Raw genomic sequence first — 17,078 nt, 5'->3', positions numbered from 1 at the left:
CTTTATTCCCTGGAGCGTAGGAGAGTGAGGGGAGATCTTTTAGAAGTTCACAGAATTAATGAGGAGTATAGATCGGGTTAATGCAAGCAGGCTTTCACCTCAGGTTGGTTGAGGCTAGAACTAGAGTTTAGGGTGAAAGGTGAAATACTTCAGGGGAATCTGAGGGGAACTTCTTCACTCAAAGGATGGTGCGAGTGAGGAATAAGCTGCCAGTGGAAGTGGTGGATGTGAGTTCAGTTGTAACATTTAAGAGAAGTTTGGATAGGTAAGTGAGTGAGAAGGGTACGGATGGTTATAGTTCAGGAAAAGATAGATGGGACTAGGTCGAAGTCCAGGCTGGCATGGACTAGTGGGGCTGAAAGGCCTGTCTCTGAGCTGTGGAATTTTATGATTCTTTCAACAACAGCCTCTTCCCCACTGCCTTCCAGTCCTTGAACTGACCTGAAAAGCCTCATCCTACTGCAGGATCCACACTTCCCTCCAATTGCACAGACGTTGTTAGGTCTGTTTTATGTAATTAACTAAAGTTTAAATATGTGTAATTAAAGTTCATGTGAATTATGCTGCTGCAAGGGGTAAACTTACTAAACCTATTGCAGAGACGACGTGCACGTTGGAAGAACTCCGGTGCCGAGATGGAACCTGTGTGGGAAACTCAACGCGTTGTAACCAGGTTGTAGACTGTCCCGATGCCTCAGATGAGATGAACTGCTGTAAGTGATTCCAAACTCCCAATCTGCACTGGAGGCTGCGGAAGGGATTGTGGGGAGGGGGGTATTGCACAGGGTTCAGTAGGGTGGGAGCACTGAACTGTGGCAGATGCCGAGAGGAGGGAATTGGAATAGGTTTACTATTGTCACAGGTACCAATGTACAGTGAAAAAGTTGTCTTCTATACTGTTCATACAGATCAAATCATTGCAATCAATCAATCGACCTTATAACAGTGGGTTAGAAGCTGTCCTTGAGCCTGGTGGTACGTGCTTTCAGCTGAGGGAAGGGTGGCAGGGAGTGTGTAGGACTGAGGGGTGACCTTTTGGAGGTGTGTCTGTATCGAGGTGTATAAAACCACGAGGGGCATAGATAGGGTGAATGCAACGCACACTGTCTTTTACCCCAGGGTGGGGTTGTGTTTTAGGGAGCACCATCCACTGGCCTGTAGTGGCACTGCAGTGTGACTGAGATGTGTTTACATAGAAAATAGAATAGCATGAAATAGGCCCTTCACACCACCTTGTCTGTGCTAACCTACAGGTTGAGCATTCCCCCTTATCTGAAAATCTCTGAAGTTTGAAGTTTTTTTGAGCACTGACATATGCCACAAGTGGAAAATTTTACAATGCGCTAGAAAAGTTCCCAGGTGATGTGCAGGCTTCTACACACCACATACAGTTCCGAGAGGTGATCTCACATACCCCAAGTGGGGCATGTAATTTACCTCTAATCAAATTCAATCTTTTGTTTTTATACCTTGTATAAAACATAAAAAAGTGAAGTACAAATACAGTATTTTAATCAAAACACGGCATGGTAGGTGGAGACTGAAGATGCTGTTGTACACAGCTGATTCAACTATTCTCTGAATACTACTGTGCTGCTTTTGTCCTGCGCACATTATATTTTCATTATAATAATGTATGTAATAATTTTTACTGTTATGTGTGATGAACGAGTGTAAGGTAAAGACTGCTCACCAGTAGCACATAAATTCAGAGTTGGGTATGATGTTTATGCCAAACAGCCACTGACTGTCCACCTGGGTGGCTGAGGTAGGGATAGCTTACCTTTCTGATGGTTCAATGTGCTCGTTATTGTTTCATGCATAAAATTAGTAAATCTATTACATAAAACTACCTCTTCAGGATCTATGTACAAGATGTATATATAATATCAATGGATTTTGTGTTTACACTTGGGTCCCATCCCCAAGCTATTTCATTATAGATGCAAATATTCCAAAATCCAAAGCACTTCCAGCCCCAAGCATTTTGGATAAGGGGTGCTTAATCTGTAATTAAACACTTAACTTAAACTAATCCCTTCTGCCTACACAATGTCCATATCCTTCATTCTCTGCACATCCATCTCTATCTAACAGCCTCTTGAATGCCCCTACCACCACCCCTGGTAGCACATCTTATAAACCTCTGTCAGGTCTCTCCTCAGCCTCTGCTGCTCCAGAGAAAACAACCCAAGTTCATCCAACCTCTGCTTATAGCTCACGCCCTCCAATCCAGGTAGCACCTATAAGCCTCTTCTTCACCCTCTCCAGTTTCTCTGCTGGGGTTTGAGAAGGAGTATGGACCAGTGAGGAAAGGAGAGGGAACAGAAGGGGATGGCTGAGAACTTTAGACAGCTGGGCTAGTAGATTCTGGTTGGTCTGAAGGGTCCTTTCCTATAATTGTGAATGTTAAATAGTGTGTGTGTATATGCATATGCATAAAAGGTTACTTTTCTTAATGTAATGCAGAAACTTTTAAACATCAAACTTGTGTTCCCTCCCTCTCCCTCAACAATCTCCCACATCCCTTTCTGCCCTCATCCCTCCCCACCTTCCTCTCATTTCCTTCTCAGCGACAGTCACAGACTGTGTTCACTACTTCAAGCTTGGGGTGAAGGCTGACTCATTCATCAAGTGCCCAGCCACCACCCTCTGCTACCTGCCCTCCTGGAAATGTGACGGCTCGAACGACTGTGGGGATTACTCAGATGAGCAAAACTGCCCAGGTGAGCAGCTTGTATCTCCGTGTTCTTCACTGCCTGGTCAGAGCAGTACCAACTCCTTTTCCTTGGCATACCCCTCTTGAAGGTGGGTGTGAGATACTTTCCCTTTATACTGCCTCGAGGCTGCTAGAGAGAGTACAGCCACCGAGGCCCCTTCTGAGCCTTAGTGGAGCAGGAAACGTTACCCCTGTAAAATCAAATACAACACGAAATGGATCCCCAGTGGGTTTAATGGGAGTGGGAAACAGGGACCCTGCAGGGTTGAAAGGGAGCTGGAAGTGAGACCCCAGAGGGTTTTAAACGGTGAAGGAAGTAAGGTCCAGTGGGTTTAAAAGGAGAGGGAAACAGGGACCCTGCAGGGCTTAACGGGAGCCGGAAACAGGGACCCTGCAGGATTTAAAGGGAGCAGGAAACAGGGACCCTACAGTGTTTAAAGGGAGCGGGAAATGGGACCCCAGAGGGTTTAAATGGTGCAGGAAGTGAGGTGGTGGGTTTAAAAGGAGTGGGTAACAGGGACTCTGCAGGGTTTAAAGGAATTGGGAAGTGAGGTCCGGTGGGTTTAAAGGGAGTGGGAGGTGAGGTCCAGAGGGTTTAAAGGAAGTGGGTAACAGTGATCCTGCAGGGTTTAAAGGGAGCGGGAAATGGGACCCCAGAGGGTTTAAAGGGAGCAGGAAATGGGGACCCCAGAGGGTTTAAAGGGTGTCGGAAATGGGACGCCAGAAGGTTTAAAGGATATGGGAAGTGAGATCTGGTGGGTTTAAAAGGAGCAGGAAACAGAACTTCGGTGGGAATGGGAAACTAGGCCCCAGTGGGTTTAAAGGGAGGAAGAAATGGGGTCCCAGAGGGTTTAAATGGTGCAGGAAATTGTGAACGTTGTCTCTCAGGTTCCTATTAAATCTCCCCCCTCCCGCTTAAACCTATGCCCTCTCGTTCTTGATTCCCCAACCCTGGGAAAAGACTGTGTCTATCATGATATCATACACCTCCATTCAATCTAGCCCTGTCTCTTAGGCTCTAAGGAATACAGTCCCAACCTACCCTTCCTCACGCCATAACTGGGGCCCTCAAGTCCTGGCAACATTCTGGCGAGCTCTACTCTTCCCGTCTGAATGATATCTTGCCTATAATAGTGTACACAATACTCCGGAAGTGGTCTCACCAGCATCTTGTGCAGGTATACAGGGCTGGTGTAGAAGACCCTTGGCATGCTGGTCTTCATCAGTCGGGGCACTGAGTATAGAAATCGGGAGGTTATGTTGCAGTTGTTAATGAGACTGCACTCAGAGTGTTGTGTTCAGGTCTGGTCGCCCTGCCGTAGGAAGAGATGCCATTGTGCTGGAAAGGGTGCAGAGCAGATTTACGACCATGTTGCTGAGACTCGAGAGAGGTTGGGCAAGTTGGGACTTCATTCATTGGATCACAGGAGATTGAGGGGTGACCTTATAGAGGTGTACAAACCATGAGGGGCTCAGATAGAGTCAAGGCACATAGTTGTTTTCTCCCAGGGTTGGGGAATCATGAACCGGAGGGCAGGGGTTGAGAGGGGAAAGATGTAATAGGGACCAGAGGGGCAACTTTTTCACCCAAAGGGTGGTCTGTATATGGAACCTGTTGCCAGAGGAAGGGGCTGAGGCAGGTATACGTAAAAGGCAATTGGACAGGTACAAGATTGGGGAACTTAGAGGGATATAGCCTAATGGGACTGGCTTGGATAGAAACTTGCATAGACAAATTAGGCCAAGGGGCCTGTTTCCCTGTTTTTGAGCTGGGGGTTTCTGTGAGATTAACGTGCTGCTGTTTTCCCGCTTGCAGACCCGCGGACTTCCAAGTGCAACACCAATTACTTCCCTTGCCAGAGTGGCCGCTGCATTCCCTCCAGCTGGGTCTGTGACATGGAGCAGGACTGCGAGAAGGGAGAAGACGAGACCCACTGCAGTAAGTGTCCACCTGCTGTCTGTTCCTGCCTCCCTCCTGGCTTCTGTACGGGTCCCGGACCCTCCTTCCTCCTTGTCAGTTTGCAGAGGAAGTGGTGTGAGTGCTCAGCGGGTAGAATCTCCTTGACTCCTCAGGTCCATTGATGATTGAAGTTGTGTCAGCCCTCCCTCCACCTCTTGGGATCCCCAGATGATCTATCTGCCGTACAAGGGGTGATTGTCGGGTTTCGTTTCAAAGGTCCTCAAGCAAGAACTTGGATGGATGGGAAAGGTTCATCGGGTAAATTCGTAACTTTATTGATTACTGCCATCCATATGAGATACAGTGAAAAGCTTGTCTTACATGCTGTCCATACGGATCAGATCATTGGTATTGAAGTAGAACAAGGTAGGCAATAACAGAATGCAGAATAAAGTCACAGCTACAGAGAAAGTGCAGTCCAGGTGGACAATAAGGTGCAAGGTCATAACAAGGTAGATTGTAAGATCAAGAGTTATTGTACCAGAGAACCGTTCAATAGTCTGATAACAGTGGGGTAGAAGCTGTCCTTGACCTTGGTGGAACGTGCTTTCAGACTTTTGTATCTTCTGCTTGATGGGAAGGGGGAGAAGAGAGGATGTCCAGGCTGGGTGGGGTCTTTGATTATTCTGGCTGCTTCACTGAGGCAGTGAGAAGTGTAGACAGAGTCCGTGGAGGAGAGGTTGTTTTCTGTGGTTTTTGTGATGTGCTGAGTTGTGTCCACAACATTCTGCAGTTTCCTGCGGACACCGACAGAGCAGTTGCCGTACCAAACCCTGATGCATTCAGACAGGACACATTGTGTGGTGCATTGATAACAATTGTTTCAGGGTTGGCAGGGAGATGACAAGTTTGTTTTTCCTGCTGAGGGAGAAGAGGCTTTGAAGAAAGAACATAATTAGAACAGAAAGAAGATAAAGTCTATTGAGATCACAGTGTTGCTGTACTGAGGTGGTGATTAGGGTTGTGTTGGTTGGTTCAGGAACCAGGTGATTGAAGGGAAATAGCTGTTCCTGAACCTGGTGGTGTGGGACTTCAGGCTTCTGTATCTCCTGTCCGATGGGATGTTGAGGATCTTTGACGATGGACATTGCCTTCTTGAGTCAGCATCTCCTGTAAACAGTACGGTTGGTGGGAAGGGATATTCCGGTAATGTATTGGGTAGAGTCCACTACTCTGTAGTTTATCACGTTCCTACACATGCAAATTGCCATACTAGCCCGTGATGCAACCACTCAGTACATTTCCAACAGTACATCTATGGCAGTTTGTTGAAGTGTTTGGTGACAAGCCAAACTTCCTTAACCTCCTGGGATGCCTTCTTTGTGACTGCATCTCTGTGCTGGGCTCAAGAAACAGAAAAAGAAACAAAGACCATTGTCGTACAAAGTGTCGATGTACTGAGAGGGTGATTAGGGTTGTGCTATATGTGGGTGCAGGGTATAAGGAACATCTCCTTCTCTTCTGCAGATAAGTTCTGCCGCTATTCTGAATTTGAATGCAATAATCACCGGTGCATCACCAGCCGGTGGGTCTGTGACGGGGCAAATGATTGTGGCGATGGTTCAGATGAAGATGAACGTTGTGGTGAGTATACACATGACCTTCTGAGAGAGTCATCTCCCACGGTTTTTCATTTGCCACTCTCCATTCTCCTCCACCTTCCGTACTGTCCCGTCTGGGATTTAAATGGTGAAGGAACAGTTAGTAGATAGGTGTCAGGTGATGCATTTTGGAAAAAAAAAACACAAAGTAGGACTTAGACTATGAACGGTGGGGCACCGGGGAACGTGATGGAACAGGGGACCAAGGAGTACAAGTGTATTGTTCATTCAAAGTGGTGTCACAGGTAGACAGAGTGGTGAAGAAGGTGTTTGGTATGCTGACCTTCATCGGTCAGGGCATTGAAGTTGGGATGCTGTGTTGCAGTTTTACAAGACGGTGAGGTCGCACTTGAAATATTGTGTTCAGTTTTCGTTGCCCTGCTATAGAAACGATGCAATTCATCTGGAAAGGGTGCAAAGGAGATTTAGATTTGGATGTTGTGTGGACTCTTGGGATGAGTTATGTAGAGGGAGGATGAGCAGGTTGTGACTTTATTCCTCGGCGTGTAGGAGACTGGAAGATGACCTTATAGAGGTGTATAAGATTATGAGGGGCAACTTCTTCACCGGGAGGGTGGTGGGAAAATGGAACGAGCTGCCAGAGGAAGTGGTTGAGGCAGGTACATTAACATTTAAAAGGCAATTGGGCATGGACATGGATGGGAAAGGTTTGGGGGGGGCAGGGGGGAGAGATATGGACCAAACGCAGGCAAATGGGACGAGTTTAGGTGGGAATCTAACCAGTTGGACTGAAAGGCACATTTCCTTGCTCTTTGACTCTATGCTCACTTACAGTGACAAACTTGCAGCAGCATCATAGGCAAGTTGAAACAGGCAACACACAAAACTAAAATTAAACATAAATTCTATAAAGTGAAAAAAAATGTGAAACAGGACATCAGACCCACTATCAGAGACAACTGGCTGGTTAGTGCAAGAGGTGGTCTGTGGCCTGTGGCTTGTTGTGTTTCATTGCCAAGGCAGGGTTTAAGGTTGTGCTGGTTGGTTCAGAAACCGAATGGTTGAAAGGAAGAAGTGACGCCTGTAGATACTACCGATGGTGGGGAAGGATGTGCCCATGATGTATTGGGCAGAGTCCACTACTCTTTGGTTGTTAACGTCCCTATCTTTGTGTCTCCTGTAGCGACGGCCACGTGTGGACCGGATTCGATGAAATGCTTGGGATCCCACATGTGTGTTCCAGCTGCTTGGAAATGTGATGGGGACAAGGACTGTCCGGATGGTGCAGATGAGAGTGTGGCGGCTGGCTGTGGTGTGTATTGCAATGGGAGAGATCCATCAGTGAATGGGGAGGGGTGGTGAGGAGGGAGCGCCAGGCTGTGGGAGGGCAGGTGAAGAGGGAGCGCCAGGCTGTGGGAGGGGCGGTGAGGACGAAGTGTCACGCTGTGGGAGGGGTGGTGAGGAGGGAGCATCATGCTGTGGGAGGGGCAGTGAGGAGGGAGTGTTCTGTGGGAGGGGTGGTGAGGAGGGAGCATCACGCTGAGGGAGGGGTGGTGAGGGAGCGTCATGCTGAGGGAGGGGTGGTGAGGAGGGAGTGTCATGCTCTGGGAGGGGCGGTGAGGGAGTGTCACGCTGTGGGAGGGGTGGTGAAGAGGGAGCATCATGCTGTGGGAGGGGCAGTGAGGAGGGAGTGTTCTGTGGGAGGGGTGGTGAGGAGGGAGCATCACGCTGAGGGAGGGGTGGTGAGGAGGGAGCGTCATGCTGTGGGAGGGGCGGTGAGGAGGGAGCATCATGCTGTGGGAGGGGCAGTGAGGAGGGAGTGTTCTGTGGGAGGGGTGGTGAGGAGGGAGCATCACGCTGAGGGAGGGGTGGTGAGGGAGCGTCATGCTGAGGGAGGGGTGGTGAGGGAGCGTCATGCTGAGGGAGGGGTGGTGAGGAGGGAGTGTCATGCTCTGGGAGGGGCGGTGAGGGAGTGTCACGCTGTGTGAGGGGCGGTGAGGAGGGAGTGTCATGCTGTGAGTGGGGCGGTGAGAAGGGAGTTTCACGCTGTGTGAGGGGCGGTGAGGAGGGAGCGTCATGCTGAGGGAGGGGTGGTGAGGAGGGAGTGTCATGCTCTGGGAGGGGCGTTGTGTTGGGAATGAATGAGGATGGGCTTTAGCTTTTACTCTTCCCTGCAGTCTACAACAACACGTGTGATAAGGGAGAGTTCATGTGTCAGAACAGGCACTGCATACCCCAACATTTTGTCTGTGACCATGACAATGACTGTGGCGACGGCTCAGACGAGTCTCCTGAGTGTGGTGAGTTTTTTCCATCCCTCTTGCCTCCACACCTCTCCCCGACGCTGACTCCTTCTCTCCACTACACTCCTCCCCATCTCTGTGTCCCCTCCTTCCCCTTCACTCCTCCCCATCTCTGTGACCTCCACTGGACCTTATACACCCTCCCTGTCATTGTGATCACCTCTGTACCTGATGCCATTCCCTTTCTCTGGTGCCTGTGCACCTCCCCATATCTCTCCCTCTTCTACTTCAGCTGCCCAGGTCCCATAGCTCTGGAAGTTACTCCTTTCCTAGCTGAGCTGAGCGAAGTCTTCCCTCCTTTTACAGAGTATCAGACTTGTGGCCCCACTGAGTTCAGGTGTGCCAACGGCCGGTGCCTCATCAATAGTCACTGGGAGTGCGATGGGGAATTCGACTGCCACGATCTGTCAGATGAGGCGCCCAGGAACCCACATTGCACAGGTTCTGGTACGTGTTAAGTTCCTCTTTGTCTACTTGTGTGTGGGAGCCTTCCCAGTGAGCCTTGTTTTTCTGTTCACTGTCTGTTGCAGAAGTTAAGTAAGCTGTTAGGGGACCTCAGCGGGTTAGGCAGCATCTGTGGAGGGAAATAGAGAAGAACAGAGGAACAAACACTTCAGCTCTTCATGTGTGTGGTGAACTAATTAAACGAGTGATTAAACATCTAACTAAACTTAATCCTTTCTGCTTACATCATGTTAACATCCTTCCATTCTCTGTTCATTTATGTGTCTAACAGCTTCTTAAACCCTTCTATCGTACCTGCTTCCACCACCATCCCTGGCAGCATATTCCAGGCAGCCACCTCTCTCTGTAAAATAATTCACCCCAAACATCTCCTTTAAACTTACCTTCTCTCACCTTCAATGCATGCCCTCTGGTATTAGACATTTCAACTCTGGGGAAATAGATATCGGATGTTTATCTTCACCTCTCATAATCTTATAAACCTCTATCAGGTCTCTCCTCAGCCTTCACCGCTCCAGAGAAATCAACCCAATTTTGTCCACCCTCTCCTTATAGTTCACACCCTGTAATCCAGGCAGCATCCTGGTGAACCTCCTCTGCACCTTCTCCAAAGCCTCTACATCCTTCTCTTAATGGGGATATCTCATTATAAGAGGCATAGATAGGATAGGTGGCTAAAATCTTTTTTTCTGTATAGTAGGTATATCAGCAACAAAATTGTGTAAGTTGAAGGTATAGAGGAGGGAAGTTGAAAAGAGTAAGTTTATTCACTCAGAGGTGTCATAACCATGAAAGCACCTCAGCGTGTCTGTTCCTTAGGAGGCTAAGGAAATTTGGCATATCCCCATTGACCTCACCAATTTTTATAGATGCACCATTGAAAGCTTCTAGAATTTTTATTAACTGTCCCAATAGAAGGGGGAGATAAAAGGTGTTGTTGATCTTGTAATGCAGATAAGTGGCGAAATTGGCAGATTGGTTTATTACTGTCAAATGTACCAAGATATGGTGAAACATTTGCTTCACATGCCATCCATTCAGAACATTTCATCACATCAGTACTTTGAGGTAGAACAAGGGAAAAGCAGTAACAAAATGCAGAATAAAGTGTCACAGTTACAGAGAAAGCGCAGACAGACAATCAGTTAGATTGTGAGCTCAGCAGTCTATCTTTTCGTTCTCGGGGACCATTTAATGGTCTGATATCAGTGAAGTTGTCCTTGGGCCTGATGGTATGTGTTTTCAGGCTTTTTTATCTTCTGCCCAATGGGAGGGAGAGAAGACAGGAAGTCCGGGGTGGGTGGGGTCTTTGATCCTGCTGGCTGCTTTACTGAGAAGTATGGACAGTTAATGGATGGAATGCTGGTGTCCATGTTGTGCTATGCTGTGACTATGGCTCCCTCGCACCAGTTACCAGTTGCCTCACCATCCCGCCCTCTTCCTGCAGAGAAGAAATGCAACGAGTCGTTCTTCCTATGCAACAACGGGATCTGCGTTAATGAGACCTACCTGTGTGATGGCAGCAATGACTGTGGCGACGGCTCTGATGAACTGAACTGCTTCATTGACGAGTGTCTGAACAGGGAATTGAGTGGCTGCTCCCAGGAGTGCGAGGACTTGAAGATTGGGTTCAAAGTAAGTGCAGGAGGGGCGCACAAAGGGTGCTGTGTACAGGCATTGAGGGAGGTGGGGCGATGGAGGAAGTCGCGGAGGGATGATGAGGGTGAGGAGGGGGCAGCAAAGGCTGCTGTGGAGGGTGTGCCATTGGAGGGGTGCTAAGGAGGAAGGGGCCTGGGAAGGGCATCATGTATGGGCAATGAGGAAGGTGGGGTGATGAGGAGAAGGAATGGGAGCTGAAGAATAGGGGCCTCACTAGCACTGAGAGGGAGAAGGGAGGTGAGGATGAAATGCAGAGGAAGGAGTACCGTATGAAGGGTAAAGAGGAGGTAGGGGCACATGGATGGTATGATGACCAGACAGCAAGGAAGATGGTGGTTTGATGAGGGAGGGTTGGCAAGCAGAAGGGAGGAGCCCCAAGAAAGGAGTACTGGGTGAGGGGGGAGTAGTATCAGTTAGGGAGGAGCAGTGAAGAGGGAGGCATGTTGAGGTTGGGAGGGATATTGACGAGGTTGGAGTGCTCATCTATGTTCTATCTTAAAGCATTTCATTTTGTGTTTTTTCTTGTAAAATTTATGTTTAAAAATTACACGGATGATTAACATCTCATTTGTGTTTCTCTTGTGAATGTGGTGTGCCTTGTGCTTCTGCAAGTTGGTCTTTTGTTGCTGGGACTCAAGGGAGAGAGGTCAGAAAGGTCAGGACTTTGGAGTGTAGGAAACTGAGGGGTGACCTTATAGAGGTGTATAAAATCACGAGGGGCATCAGTAGAGTGATTCCTCTGTCTTTCTCCCAAGAAATTTAATAGGGACCTGACCTGATTGGGGTTTATAAAATTATGAGAGCCATTAATAGCATAGATAGAAAGTTTTCCCCAGAATAGAAGTATTAAATATCAGAGGACATGCTTTTAAGGCGAGAGGAGGAAGTTTAAAGGCAATGTGAGGAGCAAGTTTTTTTTAAGTTGAGAGTGATAGGTACCTGGATGGGTTGCCAGGGTAGTAGTTGAATCAGGCTGTGTGGTGGAATTTATGAGGCTGTTCGATATATGAATGGAATGGAGGGATGTACTGTAGATGATACACAGGAGGAGGGCTTTTAGTATAAATTGGCATCACAGTTTGCACAATGTCGTCAGCTGAATGGCCTTTGCACAGTGCTGTTTTAAGTTCGATGACGCTCCATGATGAGCTCCTCTCATACAGTAGATCAACATTAGAAACACTTTCCACTGCTTAGAGTTTTGTTTTTGTATGATAGACAATATGTTTAATTTATGTTTTTCTTATGTTTCTGGTATTGATTTATCATCGTCACATGTAAATGTCACAGTGAAAAGCTTGTCTTCCATGGTGTTCATACAGATCAAATCATTGTACAGTGCATTGAGGTAGAACAATAACAGAAGGCAGAATTAAGTATGAAAGCTACCAAAAAGAGTTCTACTATATGTCTGTGATGCTGCTGAATCCATGCACACATGGACTTGTGCATGTGACAATAATCTGCACTTTGACCCTCCACTTCAGTGCAGTCCTAACCCAACTGCTCACTAGAGAGAAATGTTTCATCTCAAGTGTCAGTTGCTACACTTTGAAAGGTCAGCAGTAAGAGGAGAGTACATAGTTAATGGCAAGACCCTTAACATATAGGGGAATCTTGGGATGAAGTCCACAACTCCTGGGAAGTGGCCACAACCAGATGGGATGATAAGGTGTACGGCATGCTTACCTTCATTATTCAGGAAGTCACATTACAGCTGTATAAAACTTTGTTCAGACCGCACTTGGAGTACAATTCTGGTCGCCCCATTACAGGAAAGGAGTGGGGGTTTTGGTGAGGGTGTTGAAGAGGTTCACCAGGATGCTGCCTGGTTTAGAAGGCATGGCTACAAGGAGAGGTTGGACAAACTTGGGTTGTTTTCTCCGGAGTGGCAGGGGCTGAGGAGAGACCTGATAGAGGTTTGTTTGATCACTGTGAATATTTTGATCACTGCAAGTAAGTGCTTTCCATTGCCCCTGTACGCACCTATTTCTGTGCGTGTAAGCTTGGTGCTGACGTAAACCTTGATGCCTTTCCAGTGCAGGTGTCGGCCAGGGTTCAGACTGAAGGATGACGGGAAAACCTGCGTGGACCTGAATGAGTGCTCCACCACTTACCCCTGCAGCCAATATTGCTTCAACTCATATGGTAGCTACCGCTGTGCCTGTGCAGAGGGGTACACCCAGCAGACCCTGGACCCCACTGGTTGCAAGGCCAATTCAGGTAACAACCCAGCAATCATCCATATATCTCTCTCCCTCTCTCCCTTTCTCCATTTCTCACTCCTCCCCCTTCCCCTCCCTTCCTCCTTCCCCTTCCCGTTCTTTCTCCCCCCAACTTTTCCTCTCTGTCCACTCACACCCCTCTATCTCTCCCCGCCCAGCCTCCCCTCCCTCCCACTCCCCCTCCCCCCTCCTTCCCCTCCCCCCCACCCCTTTCTCTCTCCCTATTCCTTCTCCTTCAGCTGCCTGGGTCATTGAGGTCTGGGATCACCCTCCCAAGACCTTCCCATCTCCCTCTCCTTCTGTCTGTTGCCATGTGTCACCCTCTGACTGGACAAAAAATGTTGCGCTATTTAGTTGTGCTATTTCCCTTCTTGTCCGCAGACGATGAAGCCTTCCTGATATTTGCAAATCGGTATTACTTACGCAAGCTTAACCTGGATGGTTCAAACTATTCTCTGCTTAAACAGGTGAGACAGCTCTCTTCTCAGCCCTGCACACAGACTCCCTCACTATCCCTGGGTCAGACCCACAACGGGAGCACCGTGCACAGTTCTCATCTCCCTGTCCCTGGGTCAGACCCACACCGAGAGCACCGTGCACAGTTCCCATCTCCCTATCCCTGGGTCAGACCCACACCAGGAGCACCGTGCACAGTTCCTGTCACCCTATCCCTGGGTCAGACCCACACCGGGAGCACCGTGCACAGTTCCAGTCTCCCTAACCCTGGGTCAGACCCACATTGCAAGCACCATGCACAGTTCCCGTCTCCCTATCCCTGGGTCAGACTCACACCGGGAGCACCGTGCACAGTTCCCATCTCCCTATCCCTGTGTCAGACCCACACCGGGAGCACCATGCACAATTCCTGTCTCCCTATCCCTAGGTCAGACCCAGAGCAGGAGAACCGTGTACAGTCCCATCTCCATATCCCTGGGTCAGAGCCACACCGGAAGCACCGTGTACAGTTCCCATCTCCCTGTCCCTGGGTCAGACCCACACCGGGAGCACCGTGCACAGTTCCTGTCTTCCTATCCCTGGGTCAGAACCACACCGGGAGCACCGTGCACAGTTCCCATCTCCCTATCCCTGGGTCAGACCCACATAGGAAACACCATGCACAGTTCCCGTCTCCCTATCCCTGGGTCAGACTCACACCGAGAGCACCGTGTACAGTTCCCATCTCCCTATCCCTGGGTAAGACCCACACCGGGAGCACCATGCACAATTCCTGTCTCCCTATCCCTAGGTCAGACCCAGACCAGGAGAACCGTGTACAGTCCCATCTCCCTATCCCTGGGTCAGAGCCACACCGGGAGCACCGTGCACAGTTCCCATCTCCCTATCCCTGGGTAAGACCCACACCAGCAGCACCATGCACAGTTCCTGTCTCCCTATCCCTGGGTCAGACCCACACCAGGAGAACCGTGTACAGTCCCATCTCCCTATCCCTGGGTCAGACCCACACCGGGAGCACCGTGCACAGCTCCCATCTCCCTGTCCCTGGGTCAGACCCACACCGGGAGCACCGTGCACAGTTCCCATCTCCCTATCCCTGGGTCAGACCCACACCAGGAGCACCGTGCACAGTTCCAGTCTCCCTATCCCTGGGTCAGACCCAGATTGGAAGCACCATGCACAGTTCCCATCTCCGTATCCCTGGGTCAGACCCACACCGGGACACCGTGCACAGTTCCCATCTCCCTATCCCTGGGTCAGACCCACACCGGGAACACCATGCACAATTCCTGTCTCCCTATCCCTAGGTCAGACCCAGACCAGGAGAACCGTGCACAGTTCCAGTCTCCCTATCCCTGGGTCAGACCCACATTGGAAGCACCATGCACAGTTCCCGTCTCCCTATCCCTGGGTCAGACTCACACCGGGAGCACCGTGCACAGTTCCCATCTCCCTATCCCTGTGTCAGACCCACACCGGGAGCACCATGCACAATTCCTGTCTCCCTATCCCTCGGTCAGACTCAGAGCAGGAGAACCGTGTACAGTCCCATCTCCCTATCCCTGGGTCAGAGCCACACCGGAAGCACCGTGTACAGTTCCCATCTCCCTCTCCCTGGGTCAGACCCACAACGGGAGCACCATGCACAGTTCTCATCTCCCTGTCCCTGGGTCAGACCCACACCGGGAGCACCGTGCACAGTTCCCGTCTTCCTATCCCTGAGTCAGACCCACACCGGGAGCACCGTGCACAGTTCCCATCTCCCTATCCCTGGGTCAGACCCACATTGGAAGCACCATGCACAGTTCCCGTCTCCCTGTCCCTGGGTCAGACTCACACCGGGAGCACCGTGCACAGTTCCCATCTCCCTATCCCTGGGTAAGACCCACACCGGGAGCACCATGCACAATTCCTGTCTCCCTATCCCTAGGTCAGACCCAGACCAGGAGAACCGTGTACAGTCCCATCTCCCTATCCCTGGGTCAGAGCCACACCGGGAGCACCGTGCACAGTTCCCATCTCCCTATCCCTGGGTAAGACCCACACCAGGAGCACCATGCACAGTTCCTGTCTCCCTATCCCTGGGTCAGACCCACACCAGGAGAACCGTGTACAGTCCCATCTCCCTATCCCCGGGTCAGACCCACAACGGGAGCACCGTGCACAGTTCCCATCTCCCTGTCCCTGGGTCAGACCCACACCGGGATCACCGTGCACAGTTCCCGTCTTCCTGTCCCTGGGTCAGACTCACACTGGGATTACGGTGGACAGTTCCCAACTCCCTATCCCTGGGTCAGACCCACACTGGGAGCACCGTGCATAGTTCCCATCTCCCTATCCCTGGGTCAGACCCACACCAGGAGCACCGTGCACAGTTCCAGTCTCCCTATCCCTAGGTCAGACACACACCAGGAGAACCGTGTACAGTCCCATCTCCCTATCCCTGGGTCAGACCCACACCGGGAGCACTGTACACAGTTCCCATCTCCCTATCCGTGGGAAAGACCCACTTTGGAAGCACAGTGTAGAGTTCATATCTTCCTATCCCTGGGTCAGACCCACACCGGGACACCGTGCACAGTTCCCGTCTCCCTATCCTTGGGTCAGACCCACACCGGGAGCACCGTGCACAGTTTCTGTCTCCCTATCCCTGGGTCAGACCCACATTGGAAGCACCGTGCACAGTTCCCGTCTCCCTATCCCTGGGTCAGACCCACACCGGGGGCACCGCGCACAGTTCCCGTCTCCCTGTCCCTGGGTCAGACCCACACCGGGAGCACCGTGCACAGTTCCCGTCTCCCTATCCCTGGTTCAGACCCACATTGGAAGCACCATGCACAGTTCCCGTCTCCCTATCCCTGGGTCAGACCCACATTGGAAACACCATGCACAGTTCCCGTCTCCCTATCCCTGGGTCAGACTCACACCGGGAGCACCGTGCACAGTTCCCATCTCCCTATCCCTGGGTAAGACCCACACCGGGAGCACCATGCACAATTCCTGTCTCCCTATCCCTAGGTCAGACCCAGACCAGGAGAACCGTATACAGTCCCATCTCCCTATCCCTGGGTCAGAGCCACACTGGGAGCACCGTGCACAGTTCCCATCTCCCTATCCCTGGGTAAGACCCACACCAGCAGCACCATGCACAGTTCCTGTCTCCCTATCCCTGGGTCAGACCCACACCAGGAGAACCGTGTACAGTCCCATCTCCCTATCCCTGGGTCAGACCCACACCGGGAGCACCGTGCACAGCTCCCATCTCCCTGTCCCTGGGTCAGACCCACACCGGGAGCACCGTGCACAGTTCCCATCTCCCTATCCCTGTGTCAGACCCACACCGGGAGCACCATGCACAATTCCTGTCTCCCTATCCCTAGGTCAGACCCAGAGCAGGAGAACCGTGTACAGTCCCATCTCCCTATCCCTGGGTCAGAGCCACACCGGAAGCACCGTGTACAGTTCCCATCTCCCTCTCCCTGGGTCAGACCCACAACGGGAGCACCATGCACAGTTCTCATCTCCCTGTCCCTGGGTCAGACCCACACCGGGAGCACCGTGCACAGTTCCCGTCTTCCTATCCCTGAGTCAGACCCACACCGGGAGCACCGTGCACAGTTCCCATCTACCTATCCCTGGGTGAGACCCACATTGGAAGCACCATGCACAGTTCCCGTCTCCCTATCCCTGAGTAAGACCCACACCGGGAGCACCATGCACAATTCCTGT

General features: G+C 50.6%; 1 protein-coding gene across 1 annotated transcript in view; it reads left to right on the top strand.

The window, feature by feature from the left end:
* The window catches only part of LOC134341384 (low-density lipoprotein receptor-related protein 1-like), a 286,341-nt gene that overhangs the window by 192,646 nt on the left and 76,617 nt on the right, over positions 1-17,078 (top strand). The window contains exons 48-57 of the mRNA XM_063039246.1: positions 600-713; positions 2,574-2,726; positions 4,536-4,658; positions 6,147-6,263; positions 7,425-7,553; positions 8,419-8,541; positions 8,851-8,991; positions 10,457-10,644; positions 12,708-12,891; positions 13,275-13,360. Coding sequence (XP_062895316.1) covers positions 600-713; positions 2,574-2,726; positions 4,536-4,658; positions 6,147-6,263; positions 7,425-7,553; positions 8,419-8,541; positions 8,851-8,991; positions 10,457-10,644; positions 12,708-12,891; positions 13,275-13,360 — 1,358 coding nt within the window. The remainder of the gene's footprint in view (positions 1-599; positions 714-2,573; positions 2,727-4,535; positions 4,659-6,146; positions 6,264-7,424; positions 7,554-8,418; positions 8,542-8,850; positions 8,992-10,456; positions 10,645-12,707; positions 12,892-13,274; positions 13,361-17,078) is intronic.

Source organism: Mobula hypostoma (genome assembly GCF_963921235.1).
Source record: "Mobula hypostoma chromosome X1 unlocalized genomic scaffold, sMobHyp1.1 SUPER_X1_unloc_1, whole genome shotgun sequence".
In the NCBI taxonomy this organism is placed as follows: Eukaryota; Metazoa; Chordata; class Chondrichthyes; order Myliobatiformes; family Myliobatidae; genus Mobula; species Mobula hypostoma.
This window is presented reverse-complemented; position numbering and strand designations above follow the sequence as displayed.